Here is a 19,092-nt window from a genome sequence, read left to right on the forward strand (position 1 = left end):
TGCATTAAATTTATAATACTTTTAGCCCATTCTAAACAATTTTAAATGACTAATAATATAAATACCTAAAAATTAGTCTATATTCATTAAAAATTTCATGGTACATGGAAAATGATAATATAAATATTATATCTAGTGGAATGTTTCAATTTTAGGTTTAGTAAAATAAAATTTTAGTATTTACCAAGGTGATATAAATCGACTTGTGTTAAATGTAATAAAACATAGCAATATACAAGTGCCAAGTATGTACTTTAAATAAGGTATTGCATTGCAGTCACTAACTGTTGTTTTAGGTACATCCTATAACTATACCTCCTGCAAAAATAAAATTCAACACTAATCGGAAAAAATGCTGGTATATATTTTATTGTATCTCGAGTAAGTACCTATAATATAGCCGTAATGGCATAATAGATATAGGCCGTTTATAACAGCTGGATGTTTTTTATTTACAAATTTACTGCAATAAAAAACTGGACATGGATACAGCATTCAAATTTACCTAACAATAATGATCAAAATTGAGTTGAAACAGCGCTTGTATAGATATTTATATTAATTCTTCACGCAGTTTTTATCGCAATTTTATCAAACAATATATATCAGATAATTTGAAAAATACTGCCTGCAGCGTTCAATTCTAGTGAATACAGTTATAGTGTACACATTTTTTTTCTAAGATTATAGCATTACCTATATCCAACTTAGTTTAAGTGATTGTAACGAGTTATTTTTTTTTACAAATAAGTATGCCCAATATAAATTGTTTGTAATTTAAAAACGTTAAGTAAACATAAACATAGTAGCCAGTAGGTATATACATTATACATTAAATTATGTAAGCTGATTTTAAATAATTGTTGTTAAAATTTCATACGCATATGTTTGTTAAAATCGAAAAATAAAAACAATTGTATTAATAACGTTCAAAAATATGTTATTAATGCGAATATAAAATACAATGCATAATTCGTAGGTGTGCTTCAACAGGTATAGACTGTATGTACTAGGTATATATCATGTTTACCGAAAATCTCCGAACTCCACACGTGTAAATATCGTGTATTCCTGTGTATGCATTACATTTTACAATTTTACGAAAACCTATAGACAAAGAACAATATACGAGTATAACGAGTACTTATATGACAGTACCCATATGAAATAAAAGAAGGCAATAAAGGTTTTGACAACAAACCTGCAAAACTAAAAAAAAGGTCAAAATATTTGTTAAGCAAAAAAAAACATGTTTCTTAGAACGTTGTTCTTTTGTCAAGTTCAATAATTATTTACTAATATTCACTGTACTCTGCAGCGGTGCATTTACCGTAGAGTAAGTCATCGGTGTTTTCGCTGTTTAGCTGGAGCATGTTTTATTTATAAAAAAATAAGCTCTCCGAGAAAACTCAGTGGCCTGATACCTTCTACCTATATAATATAATATGTATAACTTTTAGAGCGCCTATTTAAATATAATTAGGTGTAATAATTGTTGTATTTTGTCGTCTTAAATGAATCCACTGTATACATTCAGTTTCCTCTGCAGCAGCATTATTGAAACTCGCTCCCGTCACGCTTACTTATAACATGTGATATCATAACAAAAGTAAGTTAATAAAATAAATTAAGTATAGTTAAGTTAACGTTAATAACGTTAAGCAACATAAGTTAATATAGCTAACAAAAAATATCTTTAATTCTGTAAGTTTTAAACTATACTATACTTATAATGTATATATAGAGAAAAATATTAACTTGACTTCGTTAAGTTAGTTCATTAATTATCTCTCCGATCACTTAAAAGTTTTTAAACGATAATATTGATAACTAATTATTTTTTTCAAAAATATATCCTATCTTATAGTACACATTTTAGCTGCAGTGATTTAGGAAACTGCATGCACGTCGTGTCAACTAAATTATTATCTATACCAGCTGTTAATAGGAATACTATTATTTGGTTATTTGTACCTATTCAAAACCATTTATAAATCGTGATATTATTACAATAAAAAAAATTAACTAATAATGGAACAAAAAAACGTGATTTTAATTTAACGCGTTCTACAAAGAAAAAACTCAAAAAACTCAGTGGCCTGTCTGCGAGTGTGAGTATATTTAATGATACATATTATAATAATTATATATTTTACGTAGTGCATATTTAATATAATCATAATATTATTGTTGTACTCTGACGCTTTAATCAGATACACCATCCGACTTCTCCACAAAAGCTTGCAAGTAACACGTGTATAACATGCACATCTTAATAATTTATTATCTACACACGTCGGTACGCGTATTATATATATGTGTGTATGAAATATTATGCTGTTATCATTTACGGCGATCTACACTCTACAGAGCTGTGATATAATAATGATATTTTACATTATTTACATTACCGTGTTCATTATAACCTACTCGCGCATTTTAATGTCTTATAACGGACCGTGGTAGGGCGGTAGTACAGCCGGTATTTTATTTTCGGAGATCATTAAACCTAACTCCGGATGGCTGCTTTTAATTTGCGTGCGTTTCAATGTTTTAAATAATCTCAGTATACGCGTTACGCGTGAGCGTTTGTATAATAGGCGTTTGCACCGAAATTGTGATGGACAATTAAAATATTTCGTATAGGTCATTATCCTTTCAGTAGGAACATGCACTCTTACGCTGTAATATATTTCTAATGCCGTCGTAAGTATACAGCCCAAGTGCTTCCGAAATTAGTGCATAATATATGATATAAAATAATATGTGCTCATGTCGAAACGTTGGTATTCAAAAAAATGTAAAATATATGTATACATATAATGCAGTTAGCCAGTTAGAAACGTACGCAAAAAATATTTCAGGACGTGTTTTTACCTTTTAAAAATTATAGCTATTTATTTTTTTTTCAATTATCACGTCTAATAATAATATTCCTACCATAATTAATTAATACAATTGACAGCCCTTACAATTCCTATTTTTTTTATAATAAAGACATATCGGTTTAATAAAATTAAATCTATTATACAAACTACATATTTTGCATTTGTATCAACCATAATAATCATAAAAAATAAATAATTTTCGGAAGGTGTGTTTAAACACCCAAAACCACCTGTGTATGTGCCCCGTATATATGCAAATTATTTTAGGTGTTATTACAAAAGTAATAATACTTTATTCACGATAATTACAATTATATATGCGAATCATACAGGATACACATAGACACAACACACAATTACGCGTAAGAGACAGTGGTGGATGTTGATATATTTGTATAGGTACGGCGTCTTACACCTTGTCCATACAACCGTGGATTCTCTACCCACTTAACCAAATCTCATCAAATAACCGACATGCCAGTTCATAACGATTTTTTAATATTTTGAAAATATCTCCATTTAGTTGGAATCTCAGTTTGTCAATAAATGTACCGATTTTATTGACTTTCAACAGTATTCCCTGCAATTTGCTGACATATGTGACAAAATTATTAATGAAACTGACATGAAAATGATTTTCAACATACACCTATGGATATCGTTATGATTAATTATTTGTAAATTTTTCCAGAATAAAATAATAATTATCATTAATCGAATACATTGATATTATATTAAAATACCATAAACACATAAGTAAATAACCATCATTATAGAATGACGACTTTTGAGAATATTTTACGCCAGTGTACGAGTACAACGATAGGTATACCACCGATTTAGCTGGCTGCCAGTGCCATGCTGGTATTGTCACATTTGAATTCCAACAATGTGTGTAGCCGGTGTATATTATAGTATACATTACATATACCTATAGTGTATTTAACTATTCAAATTGTAAATAGTCATGGACTAGACTCTATATGCATATATATGGTTTTAATTGTACATATTATATATTATTGAAGTATACCTATATATTGCTGGCGCCATCCGTTTTAATTAATATTAGTTGAATTAAAACGTTATTACAAAATAAACACTAATTTTCAACAATATATTATCTGATGATAAATATATATATTATACACACACGTATTTATATATATATTAAAAAACAGACAAAACAAATTATCTGCAAATGTGCACACATTAAAAATATATTACAATAGGTAAATATATTCGATATAGCGTAGTATAATGTCTACAAGTTCAATGTATATTTCATCGATATTTAATAGAACTGAAATATTTGGTGAAATAAAACATATTGTACGTATAGGTACGTACAATTACTATTTAACCCATGTTTTTGATACACTTAGAATATTATAAGTATATAATGTAATGGCTTATTTATTATACTGTGCACTTTCAGAATGTATATTGGTACCATGTGATTTATTTCTATAGTATTTTACGTGAAATGTCATATTGCAACCAAAAGTAAATGCTGTAGAATTAATTTAATTTAATAAAATAAATCATTACAAATGTTAGGTATAATTATTATGTAATAATATTTTTTTATAGATATTAGTAGTATAACTTTTGAAAAAAATTTATTTTTTCATTACTTTTTACACTTATGATTTATTTCACATAGTAAAACGTGATAAAGATTAACCATAATACCTAAGTTTATATGATATTGTGGTGGGCTACATCTCAATATTAATGAAATATGTTTCTTCACATTTTTAGGTTAAAGTTTTATTGTTTTGGAACCTACGCTTCTCATAGACATAATCAACAACCGAAAACAATTGTAAAAATATACAAAATATTATAAAATAATATATGGCGGCTTATAAAATAGCATTGTCTCTTAATCAATGATCATTATCGAGCAGATGAAATGATAAATACTATAAAAATGTAATCATTTTCTGTATTTATTTCGTGTATATATGATATAATATTACTATTATATCATACGTATATCTATTACTATTTTGAATACTAACGAGTCTTATGGCTCATTCAACCTATAATATAGTGAGATCATTTTTAATGGTGAAATTGTGTACAGTTCGATAAACTTCTAACTTTTCATCCTGTTATTTATAGCACTATGTATTTTTTTGTTGTTTCTATTTATTTAGAACCAATTTTTCAAGAATTTAAAAGCAATTTTAAAATAGTTTGGATGCGTACGATGGTGATGTCATATTATATTTTATATTATCTACCTACCTAGTTGCTGAATGTACGAGTTGTAAAAATAAAAATAACGTTTGTGACATTCACATGATAATTATTTAATACTGTATACAGTATGGTCTAAATTCTATAATCTTTATTATACCTATACATAGAGAGCCTATATAATAATATTATTATTATTATATGAGCTCTCTACCTATAAAGCATCCTACGCACATTTTAGTATGATATTATAAGTCGTTATATAGTGTTGCGCGCAGATAATTATTATTTTCGTATGGTACGCCTATGACGAAAAATCGATATTGTCTGGCTACTATTGTCGGTTACGGATAACGGATAAGTATGATACAGAACAGCAGAGATTGAAATAATATTTCAGTCCCTCGTGCACTAATATATAATATAATTAGTTACATATAGTATATATAATACATTTCTATCGTAGCGGACGTTCGAAACAACCGAATTGTTTCCCGGGATACGTACGGTCAATATTCCAGCGATACATTGTCGTCATCTCGGATATATTTTTATCATTATTGTTATTAGGTTCCGGTGTGAAAATGGACCAATGCAATATGTCAATGTTGCCAAAAATACCTGGTATCTACCAGTCGTATTTGGTGAGTTCTTATTCATATTATTATCTACGTGTTTTATTGTCTATGCAGATTTTCTCAGAACGCTACAGTTAGTAGTTCTTTAGCGAATCGTATCTATACAAATGCGATGTATAATACGCTGTTAATAAATTGTATACCTCACCACAAATTTCGTTAAGTGTTATTTTTTAGCCACCACGTACAGCAATGATTCCCAAAGTCTGAGCTATAAGGCGAACCGCGGTGTATACTATTACAGTATAGATATTATAAGAATGGATTGACCTCCAGAATTTATCACACTAGAAAATTTTTATGTTTTGAGCTTATCGATTGTTTATAAAATATAATTAAAGATAAAACACCTTTTTGGAACGAGTGTTTTGTATAAAAACAGCTTGTCTCTACTACTCTACATTATTCGGACCGCGACCCTTTGTTAATACAGGAGTGGCCTATGCATTCTTATAATATTATCTATGATTTTACAGGGACGTAAACAATTATTATTATGGTCTAAAACAAATTGGAAAATCAAAAGGCGGCGTCGGCTACCTTATACGATTAGTCATGCTCAGACTTGGGAAGGGCACCCCGTGGGAAAACGTTAGTTCAAACAAGGCACCGGGTGTCAAAAAAATCTGGGTACCACTGCCATACAAGGTGACACCTGTCTTTAGGTTAGGATAAAAAATACTATTTTTCCACCGTTAAAATATAAGATCTATATAACTCATTGATATAAAGACTTCAAACAGTTCAAACGCTGACAATGCTAATTGTATAGAAAATAAATACTGATAAATACGCCGCCCAGGTACCTGGACGGTTACACCAAAGCCCAGCAAAGGTGTCGCATTGTTTCATTGACATCTTCGAATAGTCATGATTATTAATACATTAATCTTCATACCATAATAGGCCCGGCTCAGGAGGTAGGCGACATAGGCCCACGCCTAGGGCGGCATTTAAAATTTTTTCTATTATAGATAAAAAAAAAAATAGATGTTCCTAGTATGTAAAGGGCGGCAAAACTTAAGTTTGTGTGTGTTTAAACATTTGAGCCGGTCCTGTACGATAAAAATAAAATATTATATAATGTTTTATGCTAGAAATAATGTAATGAAGTCGCTGAGGATAAATAAAATAAATCCTTATATTTACCAAGATATTGTCTGGACAATGATAGTGCTAACAGTTTTTCTTATTTTTCCGAAGGACTCCGGTATATGATCTTCAATTATTAACAGTGTTAAAATGCGATGTATACGTATACGTACATTTCTTGAGGAATTTTTGACACTTTTTTTACAATCGAATTATGATTTGACATATTATTATCATTTCATTATTGTCTCGGCCGTATCATTGAAGACCGGGTGAGACAACGTTCGGTATATACGTGTATATATTATTTTATGTTTCCCACGTCGAAAACCGTCCATCATCCTGTACCGATATAACATATATACATACTTATAATATAATACATCGCTGGTCGGCTGCAGCACGTATTTACAGTATAAGTATATATACGAATATGATAGTATGGCAATATTGTATTATATACACGGGTATAATATAAGCGTATGGCAGATTAAACATCGAACAAATCAATTTTCCAAACTCGCAAGAAAAAATGGTTTTGAAAAAAAAAATGTGAAGAAAAATATTCTCCGAAATATTTTCCTGTACCTATACAATATATAGATACGTTTGATCCGCTCTCTCGCATATATTATTTGAGTATACGTATATATCGACCGTGTGTCCGTGTCGTGTATTTATATAGACGTATATCTACAGCTGTGTATTATATATAACTCTATCTACAAAATAGTATATCGTATGCGCGACGGTACATAACGCGAATTTTCACGGCTCCGTTGTTTGCTGTAGTCATTATTTCGGTTCGCTATATAATATAATAATAATAATAATAATAATATATCCTACGAAAAACTCTGCGGGCCGCAAAGAGTAACGACCGAAGGTCACAGACCATAACAGTGTAATGCGCCACGTACACGAATATATATATATATGTATATGTATAATATAAATATATAATATCATATTTATTGCGTTATAACGAAACGTGAATTCGTCTGTGGACAAAGTCTTTGTCATCGTTTCGGCGTTTCCGCTTCCGGTCCGAAGACCGTCACAATAATTATTATAATCAATACATTTCATATGACACTATATATATCGGTGTATCTACTATCTCGATTTTGGCGTACTCGGTTCACGGACAAGTCGGCATCGGTGTACCTCGCTTTATGAAACTAATTCCATTGAGATAGGCAACCTTTCCTCAACAGATATACTTAGTATTTAGTACTTATATAATATTTTTTTAAACACAGTTCAAATTACTATCTACATTTTTCTGATATCTCTAAAACTTTTGTCAAAATTTTGTCAGGTAAATTTTGAATTTATAAGATGAAAACATAATACAATTATTGCTTTTTGTTGTACATTTTGAATAATAAAATATAATTTAAATTAAATATTATTTTATTTTGCTTAAAAAAAATCCCATAGCAACGCACAATAGTTTGGATAATTTATACCAATTTTTTTTACCAATTTCTGTTACCAATAGAATTAAATAAACAATAACTTGTACGATTTTAATGAGATTGAACGAAATTTATAAATGAGCCACCATATATAATTGACCTGAGGTCGAAAATAAAGCTTGGGTTATCGTGGAGTCATTTAACTTTTAAAGAAATTTTTCAAGTAGTTTCTGAGATTAGTGCGTTCAAACATAAATTCTCCAGTTTTATTATATTAGTATAGATAATATACCAATGCTTTAATTCATATGCATATGAACTGAGTTTCCTAAATGCTTAAAAAAAATATTATCTTTTTCAATTTTACAAGTTAGGACGTTTTGTTCGAAAAATAATACAGGTTATCAATACTGAAATATTTTATTAATTTGATGAATTTGTATAATGAACAATTATTAATAATATAGTTGTATTATTAATAATTGTTTAAAAAAGTTAATAAATAAATATAATTAATAAAACTTTTTATGTATTCAAAATTCAAATGTTTATATATTTTGTTTTTGCAGTTTTTTTTCTATTTTTTCATTTTTTTATTTAGTCATGATATTATTTATGTTGGTTAGTTTTAGTTAATAAACTGAATAAGTGTTTAATAGAATTGAAATTTCTACTTCGACTAAAACTAAAGGCATTTTTATAGAAATTTTCTCTCGGACAGTTTGCGAATGTTTTCTTGAACATGCTATATAACAAGGGGATTAACGCACGCTATTTATATATATATATATATATTATAAACTGCGAGTCGAGAAGGAGGGAATATTTCAGAAGTTGAGTCCATAATACAATTTATTATTATACTTTTCGTCATTAAAAACATTCCATTTGCATTTTTTTCATTTGCAGTTAGTTTTTCCAATGTCATTACTAAACTATTCTATATTAGGTTCTATATTCTATTTTTTATTAAATGTATAACTACAAGTTTAATAATATTATGACGGCACTCAATGGCGTTGCACAGAAATGAGCAAACGTGTTCAACACGCGAATAGAGATTCTATTTTTTTTTTTATATACATATTCTAACGTAGTTACTTGTCTTTTACATACGTCGATCGTGATATTTTACAGTTACAGGTGTAGAGCGTTGTGTTATTTATATATTTTATTTGCTTGACGTTATTATCGCATTAAAAAGTTACAATAGTTCTCACTTTCCTGTCACACGGATTGAACCTTTTATTTAGATAGGTTATAAAATATAACGTGAACATTATGATAAGGACAAATTTTACGAATTTGTTAAATTTTTCTAGTATATTTGGAAATTGTTCACAGATTATTTTAAAATAACATATTGTATTATCCAGTGCATAAATCTGTAAATCGTGGTACATACCAGGCAAAAATAAAATTACTGTTGCCTTTTATTAGTTTTATTGTTTCTTTAAATGGGCTTGTAGAAAAATAAGATTAACAAACAATTTAGTTGAACACAGTAATTATATTATAAAGAAGAATGTTCGCGATTTAAAACGACATTCGTCTCGTATTTTGACGGTTTTTTTATACATTTACAAAAGTTATAAATTTATATAATACATATATACACATATAATATTCAATATATCAAGACTTACGGCTTTTGAATTTTTACAGGAAATCAAAGATAAATATCCAATAGGGAGTGATTTAGAATGCATAGACAACGTGAGATTCATCAAGTCGATAGAAAAAAAAAAAGAAACATTGTTCTGCGATGCAGACGTAGCCATGGTTATGTTGGCCAAAGGCCACAACGTTATCAACATGCGTAATTGGTTGGCGTTTGACGATAAAGAGGTAAAACAATATATATATATATATACTTTTGAAGTATAAACGAAATCAACTAACAGACTGATGTAATAATGAATACCTACGAATTCAACAAGCACATGCGGTGTATAGAATATGTTATAATATATAATATATAACATATAATTTTAGTATTATATTGGCTGGTCGAAAGGAGCATAACGTTACACGATATTGGTACGCATCACGAGAAGGAAAAATAATACACGAGTTAGGTACCTGTCATCTGTGTACATATATATATATATACTTTTTAGTATATCACGCTGTAATTTAATATTTCGTTGTTACCTATATGTTTTATTTATATAAACTCTACAAAATGATTCCAATCGCGGACAGCAGATTGATGGACTAGATAGGTTTAACTTTGTATAAATAAATGTGTATGGAATTATTTCTGAATGCTCTCGAGTTTCGATTATTATCGACCGCCTCGCTGAAATTTTGCAGGTAGCTCTATACGAGTAGAAGGTTAGCGATGAGGACAGTGCGTGTGCACGAGAAATGTACTCCGATCAATACTTCGGAGTGCGAAAGGTTCGTTTTAGTAGTTTTCTTTATTTTTTTTTCTGTTATGCGAAATTCGATTTCATTACAAACAAAGTAAACGTCCGTTTCTGTGGGAGTTTTGGGTATCGTTTTACTTATTGGTCTCGGTCCGTTTAAAACGACACGGCTGTACGGTTTGCGTACTGAACTAGAATAGGTACATCAATACACAATAAATTCTATACTAATCGAAAATAAAAATAAATTTGTACGAATAATACGGGTTGAACGAATACGCGATTGTGTTGTAAATTATAGGTTCTCACTTTTTACGCATATCACAAAAAGTCAGGCCGTGGAAGTTCCGGAGGAATAGATTACATGCTAAAACGGCTGAAGATCATTTATTTTTTGGTGGACGAAACAATTCAAGTAAACGAACCGACGAAACCGAATAGCGGCTATCCACAAGGTCCTTGCACAAATCATTATACCTACTAAGTTAAAAATACATAACGGGTTTTAAATAAATAAAAAAAAAAATTCAAATTGTATAAAACACAATTAACTTGAGGAAAAAAGAAAATAATTATCATACAATAATATTGTAATATTATAATAACTATAGAACATTTAAATAATTAAAAATATTGAATAATTATGATAGAATCCATAGCGATCGAAGTAAAATGTTGAAGGGTAATAACCTTTCTTATTATAAAACACGTATAACAAGTTTAAAATAAATATGTATTAAATTTGAAAATTACGTTTGTATTTTATTATATTAATTAAATCGGCCATAGGTTGTTTCATAAAAAAACAAAAAATACCGTTACCCGGCTGTGATCAAGAAACTGGGCCCTATTACAGGCTACCCGATTTAGTCGTCGGTACTACGGTCATATTTTACGGAAAAGAGTTAAGAATCACAGGCGTTGACGCATTTACTAGAGACTTTCTGCACACGATGGGAGTTCCTGCGAAAGACAACGAACAGATTCCCGAAGATCCATATTTTGAGTATAGGAAAAAAGTGAAGTACTGTATTATTTTGTGCAATGCGATCAGTATATTATGTTGTCAGGGTTGGGCACTTTTCAATTACAGTAATTAAATTACAGTAATTCAATTACTTAAGTAATTTGTAATTGGTAATTAATTATAAAAATATTGATGTAATTTTTAATTGGTAATTAATTATTAAATGTTGATGTAATTTGTAATTGGTATAAAGAATTACAATTGTTCAATAATAAAAATTTAGAATTTAGGATTTTCTAAAATGTACAATATATATATATAACTTATACAGCATAAGTTTTATCGAACATTAAGCACCGATACTAAAAGATAATTTTATGATGAACATTACGACAAAATACAGATAATATTGACATGTACACAGATATAATATTATACTTATACATTATCCTGTTGTTAAACAATTATTCATTGATTATAATACTAATAACTTAAAAAAATTAATAACTAATACAATTGTAATAAAATTTTTATATGTAATTGGTAATTGTAAGTAATTCAATTATGTAATTTGTAATTTGTAATAAAATGTTCTACAATCATGTAATTAGTAATTTGTAATTAATTACTGGTATTTTGAGTAATTTGTAATTTGTAATTAATTATTTTTTTTTTAATAATTTGCCCATCCCTGTATGTTGTTATATGTGTGATCGGTGGATTATTCCAAATAATATGATGATAATAATATAATATTTGTATTGCTACAATATTAGTCGACATCGTTCTAATATCGCGTGACCTTTTTGCAGGCCGATCTGGATGTATCGATAAAAACTAAGCCGAATTTAAATCGGAACCAACCACCAAACGGCTACGACAGTCTGATCTTGCGATTTAGGGGCTATTGGGACAACCGTGACCAAATGGAGGGCGAACTGCATTTCTACGAAGTTCTCTATTACCTCACCGACGATACGATGGAGTTGGTCGAAGAAATCGTTGACGAAACAAGAGTCACTGGAATACGTCACAAAATGGTTGTGAGAAGACAACGGTTACCGACAGTAAGCATAAATTGTACTGCATAATATCGTATTTGAATATATTACATAGATAATGGTAGATATATATAAATAATGTAACGAGTTGAATCGATTGGGTCCTGAACACTGAACGATAAGACAAAACGGAGAAGTATTTTACAATTTTTTTACTTCTATTTATCGAATTCTAATGATTATTTTACAGCAGTTAGCATGTGTTTCGAGACACATCGCCGTACGATATACAATATATTATTAAATACTATTGTTTAGACGTGTTTGTTTCATTTCCAGGAAGGCCCGTGGTGTTTACAACCTGGTTATAATGTCAAACAAGACATACTGAACGTTATGTCGACAAACAAAAATTCGTTTTACTATACTATGGACTCTCAGATTGGGGATGAGCAAAAAGTGTCGTATTATCATTGTACAGATTTATTCATAGGACAAGTTTTAAACGTGTATGGTCGTTCTGTTGTATTGTTCTGGTGCGATGAATGTACCAAAAGCTTTTATAGAAATGTATACCGTTTAGGTGAGTGTACTCAATAGATTAAAATCTAATTTAAAAAATAATTGTAATACAATTCTATCAACTAAAAGTTAAATTTAAATAAATTATTATCGTTTGTTTTTACTATTGTATCGCATTAAAAACAATACTATTAGATTCTTATTGGAATTTGTACACTCGGTATCTACTGTACAGCAGAGTGTTTACATACTTTCCCAATTAAAAAATTATTTTTAACATTATAATGATAACAGAAATATATATATATTATTATTACACATATTAGGTGCTCACGTTTCCATTATTGTGCTGTTTCTAAATAATATAAAATGTAATACATAGAAAGCTGCACAAAAAGTTATTATAACTTTAAAATATTGTACTACATACTACAATAATATCGTAAATGTGTGAACAAAACTCATTAAAGTTATTCTAGTTTTAAATTTTTTAAAAAATATTTATACTTTTTTAAAGTAAACATCTTATTATGATAAAATAAAAAACATTTATATTTAATTATGATGAATTTTACTTTAGAATCCTTCGATCCAATAGAAGCTCCTAAAACAATGAAGGAAATTGAAGAAGAAATTTTGAATCAAAAACGAGTAGAAATTATTTTGAAAAATTATGATGAAGTACTTAGAAAACGTTTGATAAAATATGGAGGTACAGATATAATATTTGGATTTCTCATTAAAATGATAACAGATGATCCGATTAATCAAGGAAGAAATTTCATGTTGAAGTATTATTTGGATGATACAGAATTCGCTATATATGAATATAGAGAAACAAATTCAGGTAAGTTTTAGCTCTGAAATATTTTACATAATGTTCACCAAACATTTGCATTTTCTTTACGTAATATAATTTTTAAAATAATTAATTTTAATTTGACTCTAGATAACTTATATAGACATTTAAATTTTCGATTTTTTAGTTTTTTTTTTTAATTAATCGTAAACGTAACTAAAAAACCGGGTCTTAAGCTTGAAAGTTTAATTCAAACATAATCATATACATAATATAAAATCTTAAAAATTATTATACATTATATTTTTTATAGACGGAATAAGTTAGGATTTTTATAAGTATTGGCAAAATTGTGAACGTTTCAATTTTTTTTTTTTTTTTTGTTAAAAATGTTTAATATGAATATATCTATAAGATTTTACAATTTAAAAACAAATTCATCAATGTTGTATTAAATGGAATTAAAAAAAATAAATAAATAAACATAATTATACAATTATATTTTATAAGCTTCTGAAGTTAAAATGTTGATAAAATTATTATATACTATTTTAGTATTTAAATATTGATGCTCAGCTTATTTAAGTTATTTATTTAGACGCTAAAAATTGAATCTTTAAATATAAATTCCTATAAAAATTTTTTCTTAGTCATAAAGCTTAAAAATTTAATACAATAATCCCCTTAAACAGTTTAAATTTTAAAATTATTATTATTATTTATTTTTCAGTTGGTTGCAAAAACCAAAAAATTATAAACACAATATTTAGTTAAAATTTTATTAAAATTATATATTTAAACAAAGAATAATGATTTTAATTATTTTATTGTTAATTTGAAAATATTTATTATGAAACTTAAACATATATTATTATTATACACAATGCGATTTCAAAAATATTTAGATTAATTTTAAACCTATTTGCCTATTTATAAGTTATAAGTGATTTCTATATAATTTTTACACTATTACTAACAATATCGTACATTTAACTTTTAGTAATAGATGAATATAAATACATCATAAAATACACTTAGTAATATAGGCTGATATGGAAACCGTCTTCACTAATAATTATTTTTCTTTTACAATAGTGGATAACATTGAATTTAAATAACTTATATACATATTATAATGACATACTCATAATGATAAAGTATACTTAACACCTACAACTGTATAAATTTGATATAGTATAGCGGTTACTTATACTTCCCTCTTTTTATTATTTATATATAGGTAATATATATATATATTATTTATACTATAGAAAATAATAATTTTAATAATAATAATTTTTCCAAGGAATGCGTGGCGGAATGTTTCGTTCAAAACGTGGGTTCAGTGCGAACCAAAACCCGGCGGATTTATTCATTTTTCATCAGTTAGCAGTAGGAGTTAATATTTGTATTGACGAATTCAAATTTACTATTACAGATATCGACGATAAGACATTGCAGTTCATGATGGATAATCCAAAAGAGGTAAATATGAAAAAAATCAAGTGACCTTTAATATAAAATTAATTCTTTCAGTTCTCACACAGTAATTTGGTAACAGTCAGAAGCAAAACGCGTGAAGTGATAAACAATCGATTCCAAAGTTTGGACGAATTTCAAACGAAATATTTTCAAGATCGTGAATTGGTGGACAGAGATGAATTCAGAAATGTATTGTCCTTTGATGGAGAACTGAATCCTCATGATGGAGTAGTACTTGCACTAAAACACAAACGTCCAGACCCATTTGAACCTTTTACGGATAATGTGCTTAGAAGCTCAGTGCAGGACGCCATGAGAAAGGGCCGTTTTATACACTTTGATGGGTTAAAGAATAATTTAAGATACAGAAAATCGAAATCCGATAGAGTAGGATACATTGTATGCAGTGAAGCAATCAAGGCAATGAAAAGCAATAGAGTTCCATTGAATGAGGAAATAACTAGTATTCTCGTTAATAAGTAAGCATTGAAAAATATTATGTACGCACTTAAAATTTCATCCATTTCCATCTAAAAATGAAAAAAATTCTCATTTTGTTGTCTGCCGAGGTACATATATTGTGATAAAGTGATAGGAACAGATATAGTTTAACTTTTTTATTTTTAATCGTTTATAAATTACTATCTAACCTACGGGCTACGAATTGCCTACGATTATTTAATTCAGAATGATTAACAATACGCTCCGTCAAATATCGTCAAATAATTTTAAGCTCATTAATAAAAGTTTATTGAAATGCCATTTTTGGTGCAAACAATAAAGGTATTTTAATAACCAATATGACATACCTAATATATTTTAATCAAGTTCAATTTAGTTACATTTTATTTTTTTACATTTTTCTTACACACAATTGCTATATTTACTATATTTTATTTTGTCTTTTTTTTCAAATCAACTTTCGTTGCATCCACGTTGTCGCTGTAGTGTTGATATTTATTATCGACGGACGGTAAAAATAATTTTATGAATAAATTATTGGACGACAGACTGTGCCATCAACGCGTGGAATAGCAGTTGACAGTGTTAAATTAATGAATAATATTTTCCCCTTATTGAAAATGTTATTTACAATAATATGTTTGACGATGCGTATAATACTAATATCGTACAAATTAATTGCTGTGTCACAATCGGTCATACTATATTTATAATATTTAATTTTGTTGTTGTTTACTGCAATAATAAATATTTCCAATTCGTCATATTATGTTAGTTAGATAATACAATAGTGTAGAATGTAGATCGATATGGTTCAGGCGATAAATGATAATTATAATAGATATTCGTTACTCGTAAATTGAAATCAAATCCATAAGCAAAATTAAAAAAAAAAATTCATAACTAAGCGGAACGCATTATCACATCAAATTTCGATCAACAGAAAGCCTATACGCATCATGCTTATAGCAAAGTTATGTTATATTCGTGACCATAAACTTTGGTGTATAATGTATACTATATACTGTTGCAGATTCACGGATACCGAAAACGGCTGCACTGTTAACTTCGAAGACATGGTGGAGTTCATGGATTACGTGAAAAATCCGGTGGATCCTCCGTCTAGATTGGCTAGGGTAAGTGCGCGAATACATATATATTGCAGGTTACCGTGACGTGGGTTGTGATGGTGGCGGTATAGTAAGTGGTCAAGGCGATATGGTAAATACCACCTATATAGAGCCGATTGCGGAGATTATAAACATTTTTACACCTAAGCCACGCATTTAAGCTGATTACATTTTCACGTTACACCTTGCAATGTCAGATCCACCCGCAAAACCAACAGCTTAAGTTTTTAGAATAGTCTATCGATCAAATTAATTATAGTATTGATTTGGTACCATTATTGGTTTGAGTTAGCATCCATCAGATTAACTATATGCGAGTAAAAAATTATGCACGAAAATTACACGGAAGGGGTTGGCGATGAAAGGGTTAGTTACGCCTGTAAACAAGCCATCAGATAGATCTTAGAAACAACAGTAATCAAGTGTGGTAATATAATATGGTCCGGCACTAAATAAACCGCATACATATAGTTACAATACGCGAATCGTTTTGCGGTCGTATATAATACTATAATATCCGCGATGACGATTGTGTGTTACAGGAGCTGTTGTTCGTGAAACCCAAAAAGGTTTTGATTCGAGTGAAAGAATTCATAGATGGGCTACGGTCGGAGACATAACTATACATATAGTACGCATGACAGAGAGTTATATTTCGATCAAACTACAGTGTTTTAAATCCGCAAACTTAATTAAAATTAAGAGTTTAAAAAACAAAACCAAAAAACTGTTTCTCTTTATAGTATTATTTCATCACACGACCGGTTAGCCACACCGTCGAATGTAATAGTAAATATTATATATAATATCAATTTCGTCGGGTCTGGCCGAGTACGACGAATATTACGGTTGAAGAATGTCAATTTGACACACATCACGAAGACAACTACTATTCGGAACACGTCGCCCGTCGTTATATTATTAATATAATATATATATAATACATTAAAAAATATTAATATTAATATTATTATTGTGAGCTCGCACACCAGTGCTGGTTAGCGTGCGTGCGTGTGCGCTTCATTAGCCATTCAGGAAGCGATGACCAACATTTTAATTCGACTGACTTGAGTTTTTAGCGGACAAACGCGTATCGTGTGTTGTTGTTGTCGTTTATATGTATGTATATATATATATTATTATATTTAATATATTTTTTACGTGTACGGTGTACGCATTTTACCAGTCTGACCGGCCTTGGCGGCGGTCTGCGCAGCGAGTGGGTCCTATAATACTCCGAACGAAGAACGGTGCCGTCGTCGCTGCCGTTTCGAGCAAACCGCATTATTTTATAGTTTCCCGACACAGAGGTGCCCGCAAGGTCATGTCAAACTACCAGACTAGTGTGATAAGTAAAACTGGTTTTTGGTTTGAAATACACACGTATAATATTATAATATTATGTATATATACATTATATTTATTTATATATTACATGCCAATGCAAGTTTGGAGCCGTTGAGGTATATATATATAATGTGAAATGTATATACATCATACGATATCGGGCATGGGAAAACGGAAGCGAAAGGGAAATCCGGAACTCTAGTGTGCACATGGTTGGTGGGGCACAAACCACGTTAATATAATTATTAATACCCATAATTGTATCATAACAGAAATGCACACGTATCGTATACCCTTGTACCAAAACAGTAGCTTCGCACGATATAATGACACGGAACCGCTTAATTTCCAGGGTACGGGATACCTATTTTTCGTAAAACGCTTTTAGGAAAGACATTTTCTTGCCATGTTAAGGCAGCGTTTGTTATTTTGTATTTTTCTCCCCCCCCCCCCCCAAAAAAAAAGTATAAAAAATAAGGAAATAAAGAGAAATTACGTTTACCATATTTATTTACACAAATTAAATAGTATAGTGATTATTTGATCGTTGAGTAGAAGAAGCGACCAAGTTCACGTTTAAAATAACATGCACATATCCCTATCCTACTTGGTTACGGTAAACAGCAGTGTACGTAAGTCCTCAGTGGCTCTATTCAAGGCCGATTTGTGCATTTTCTCCGGACTAATTTTAAAATTATCTATAATGCGGACAGGTCGTTAGTCAGATTTTTTTTTGCTCATTTTCAGAATTTACTTAATCTAC

At 29.3% G+C, this 19,092-nt stretch overlaps 1 protein-coding gene across 1 annotated transcript; it reads left to right on the plus strand.

The window, feature by feature from the left end:
• The first annotated feature begins 5,507 nt into the window (after positions 1–5,507).
• LOC114130566 (EF-hand domain-containing family member C2-like) lies at positions 5,508–17,820 on the plus strand. Its single transcript, XM_027995556.2, has 11 exons — positions 5,508–5,740; positions 9,913–10,095; positions 10,921–11,074; positions 11,409–11,638; positions 12,399–12,653; positions 12,927–13,170; positions 13,690–13,956; positions 15,215–15,393; positions 15,445–15,869; positions 16,886–16,988; positions 17,525–17,820. The coding sequence occupies exons 1-11, from the start codon at positions 5,681–5,683 to the stop codon at positions 17,600–17,602; spliced, it is 2,178 nt and encodes a 725-aa protein (XP_027851357.2). The 5' UTR covers positions 5,508–5,680; the 3' UTR covers positions 17,603–17,820.
• The last annotated feature ends 1,272 nt before the right edge of the window (positions 17,821–19,092 follow it).

This window comes from Aphis gossypii, chromosome X (genome assembly GCF_020184175.1).
Source record: "Aphis gossypii isolate Hap1 chromosome X, ASM2018417v2, whole genome shotgun sequence".
Taxonomy (NCBI): Eukaryota; Metazoa; Arthropoda; class Insecta; order Hemiptera; family Aphididae; genus Aphis; species Aphis gossypii.

Excerpts from the sequence above, each read along its gene's own strand:
- LOC114130566 (XM_027995556.2), top strand. The coding sequence starts at position 5,681 with ATGGACCAATGCAATATGTCAATGTTGCCAAAAATACCTGGTATCTAC. Across the intron at positions 15,394-15,444 it reads TGATGGATAATCCAAAAGAG|TTCTCACACAGTAATTTGGT; the intron begins GTAAATATGAAA and ends TAATTCTTTCAG. Across the intron at positions 16,989-17,524 it reads CTCCGTCTAGATTGGCTAGG|GAGCTGTTGTTCGTGAAACC; the intron begins GTAAGTGCGCGA and ends TGTGTGTTACAG.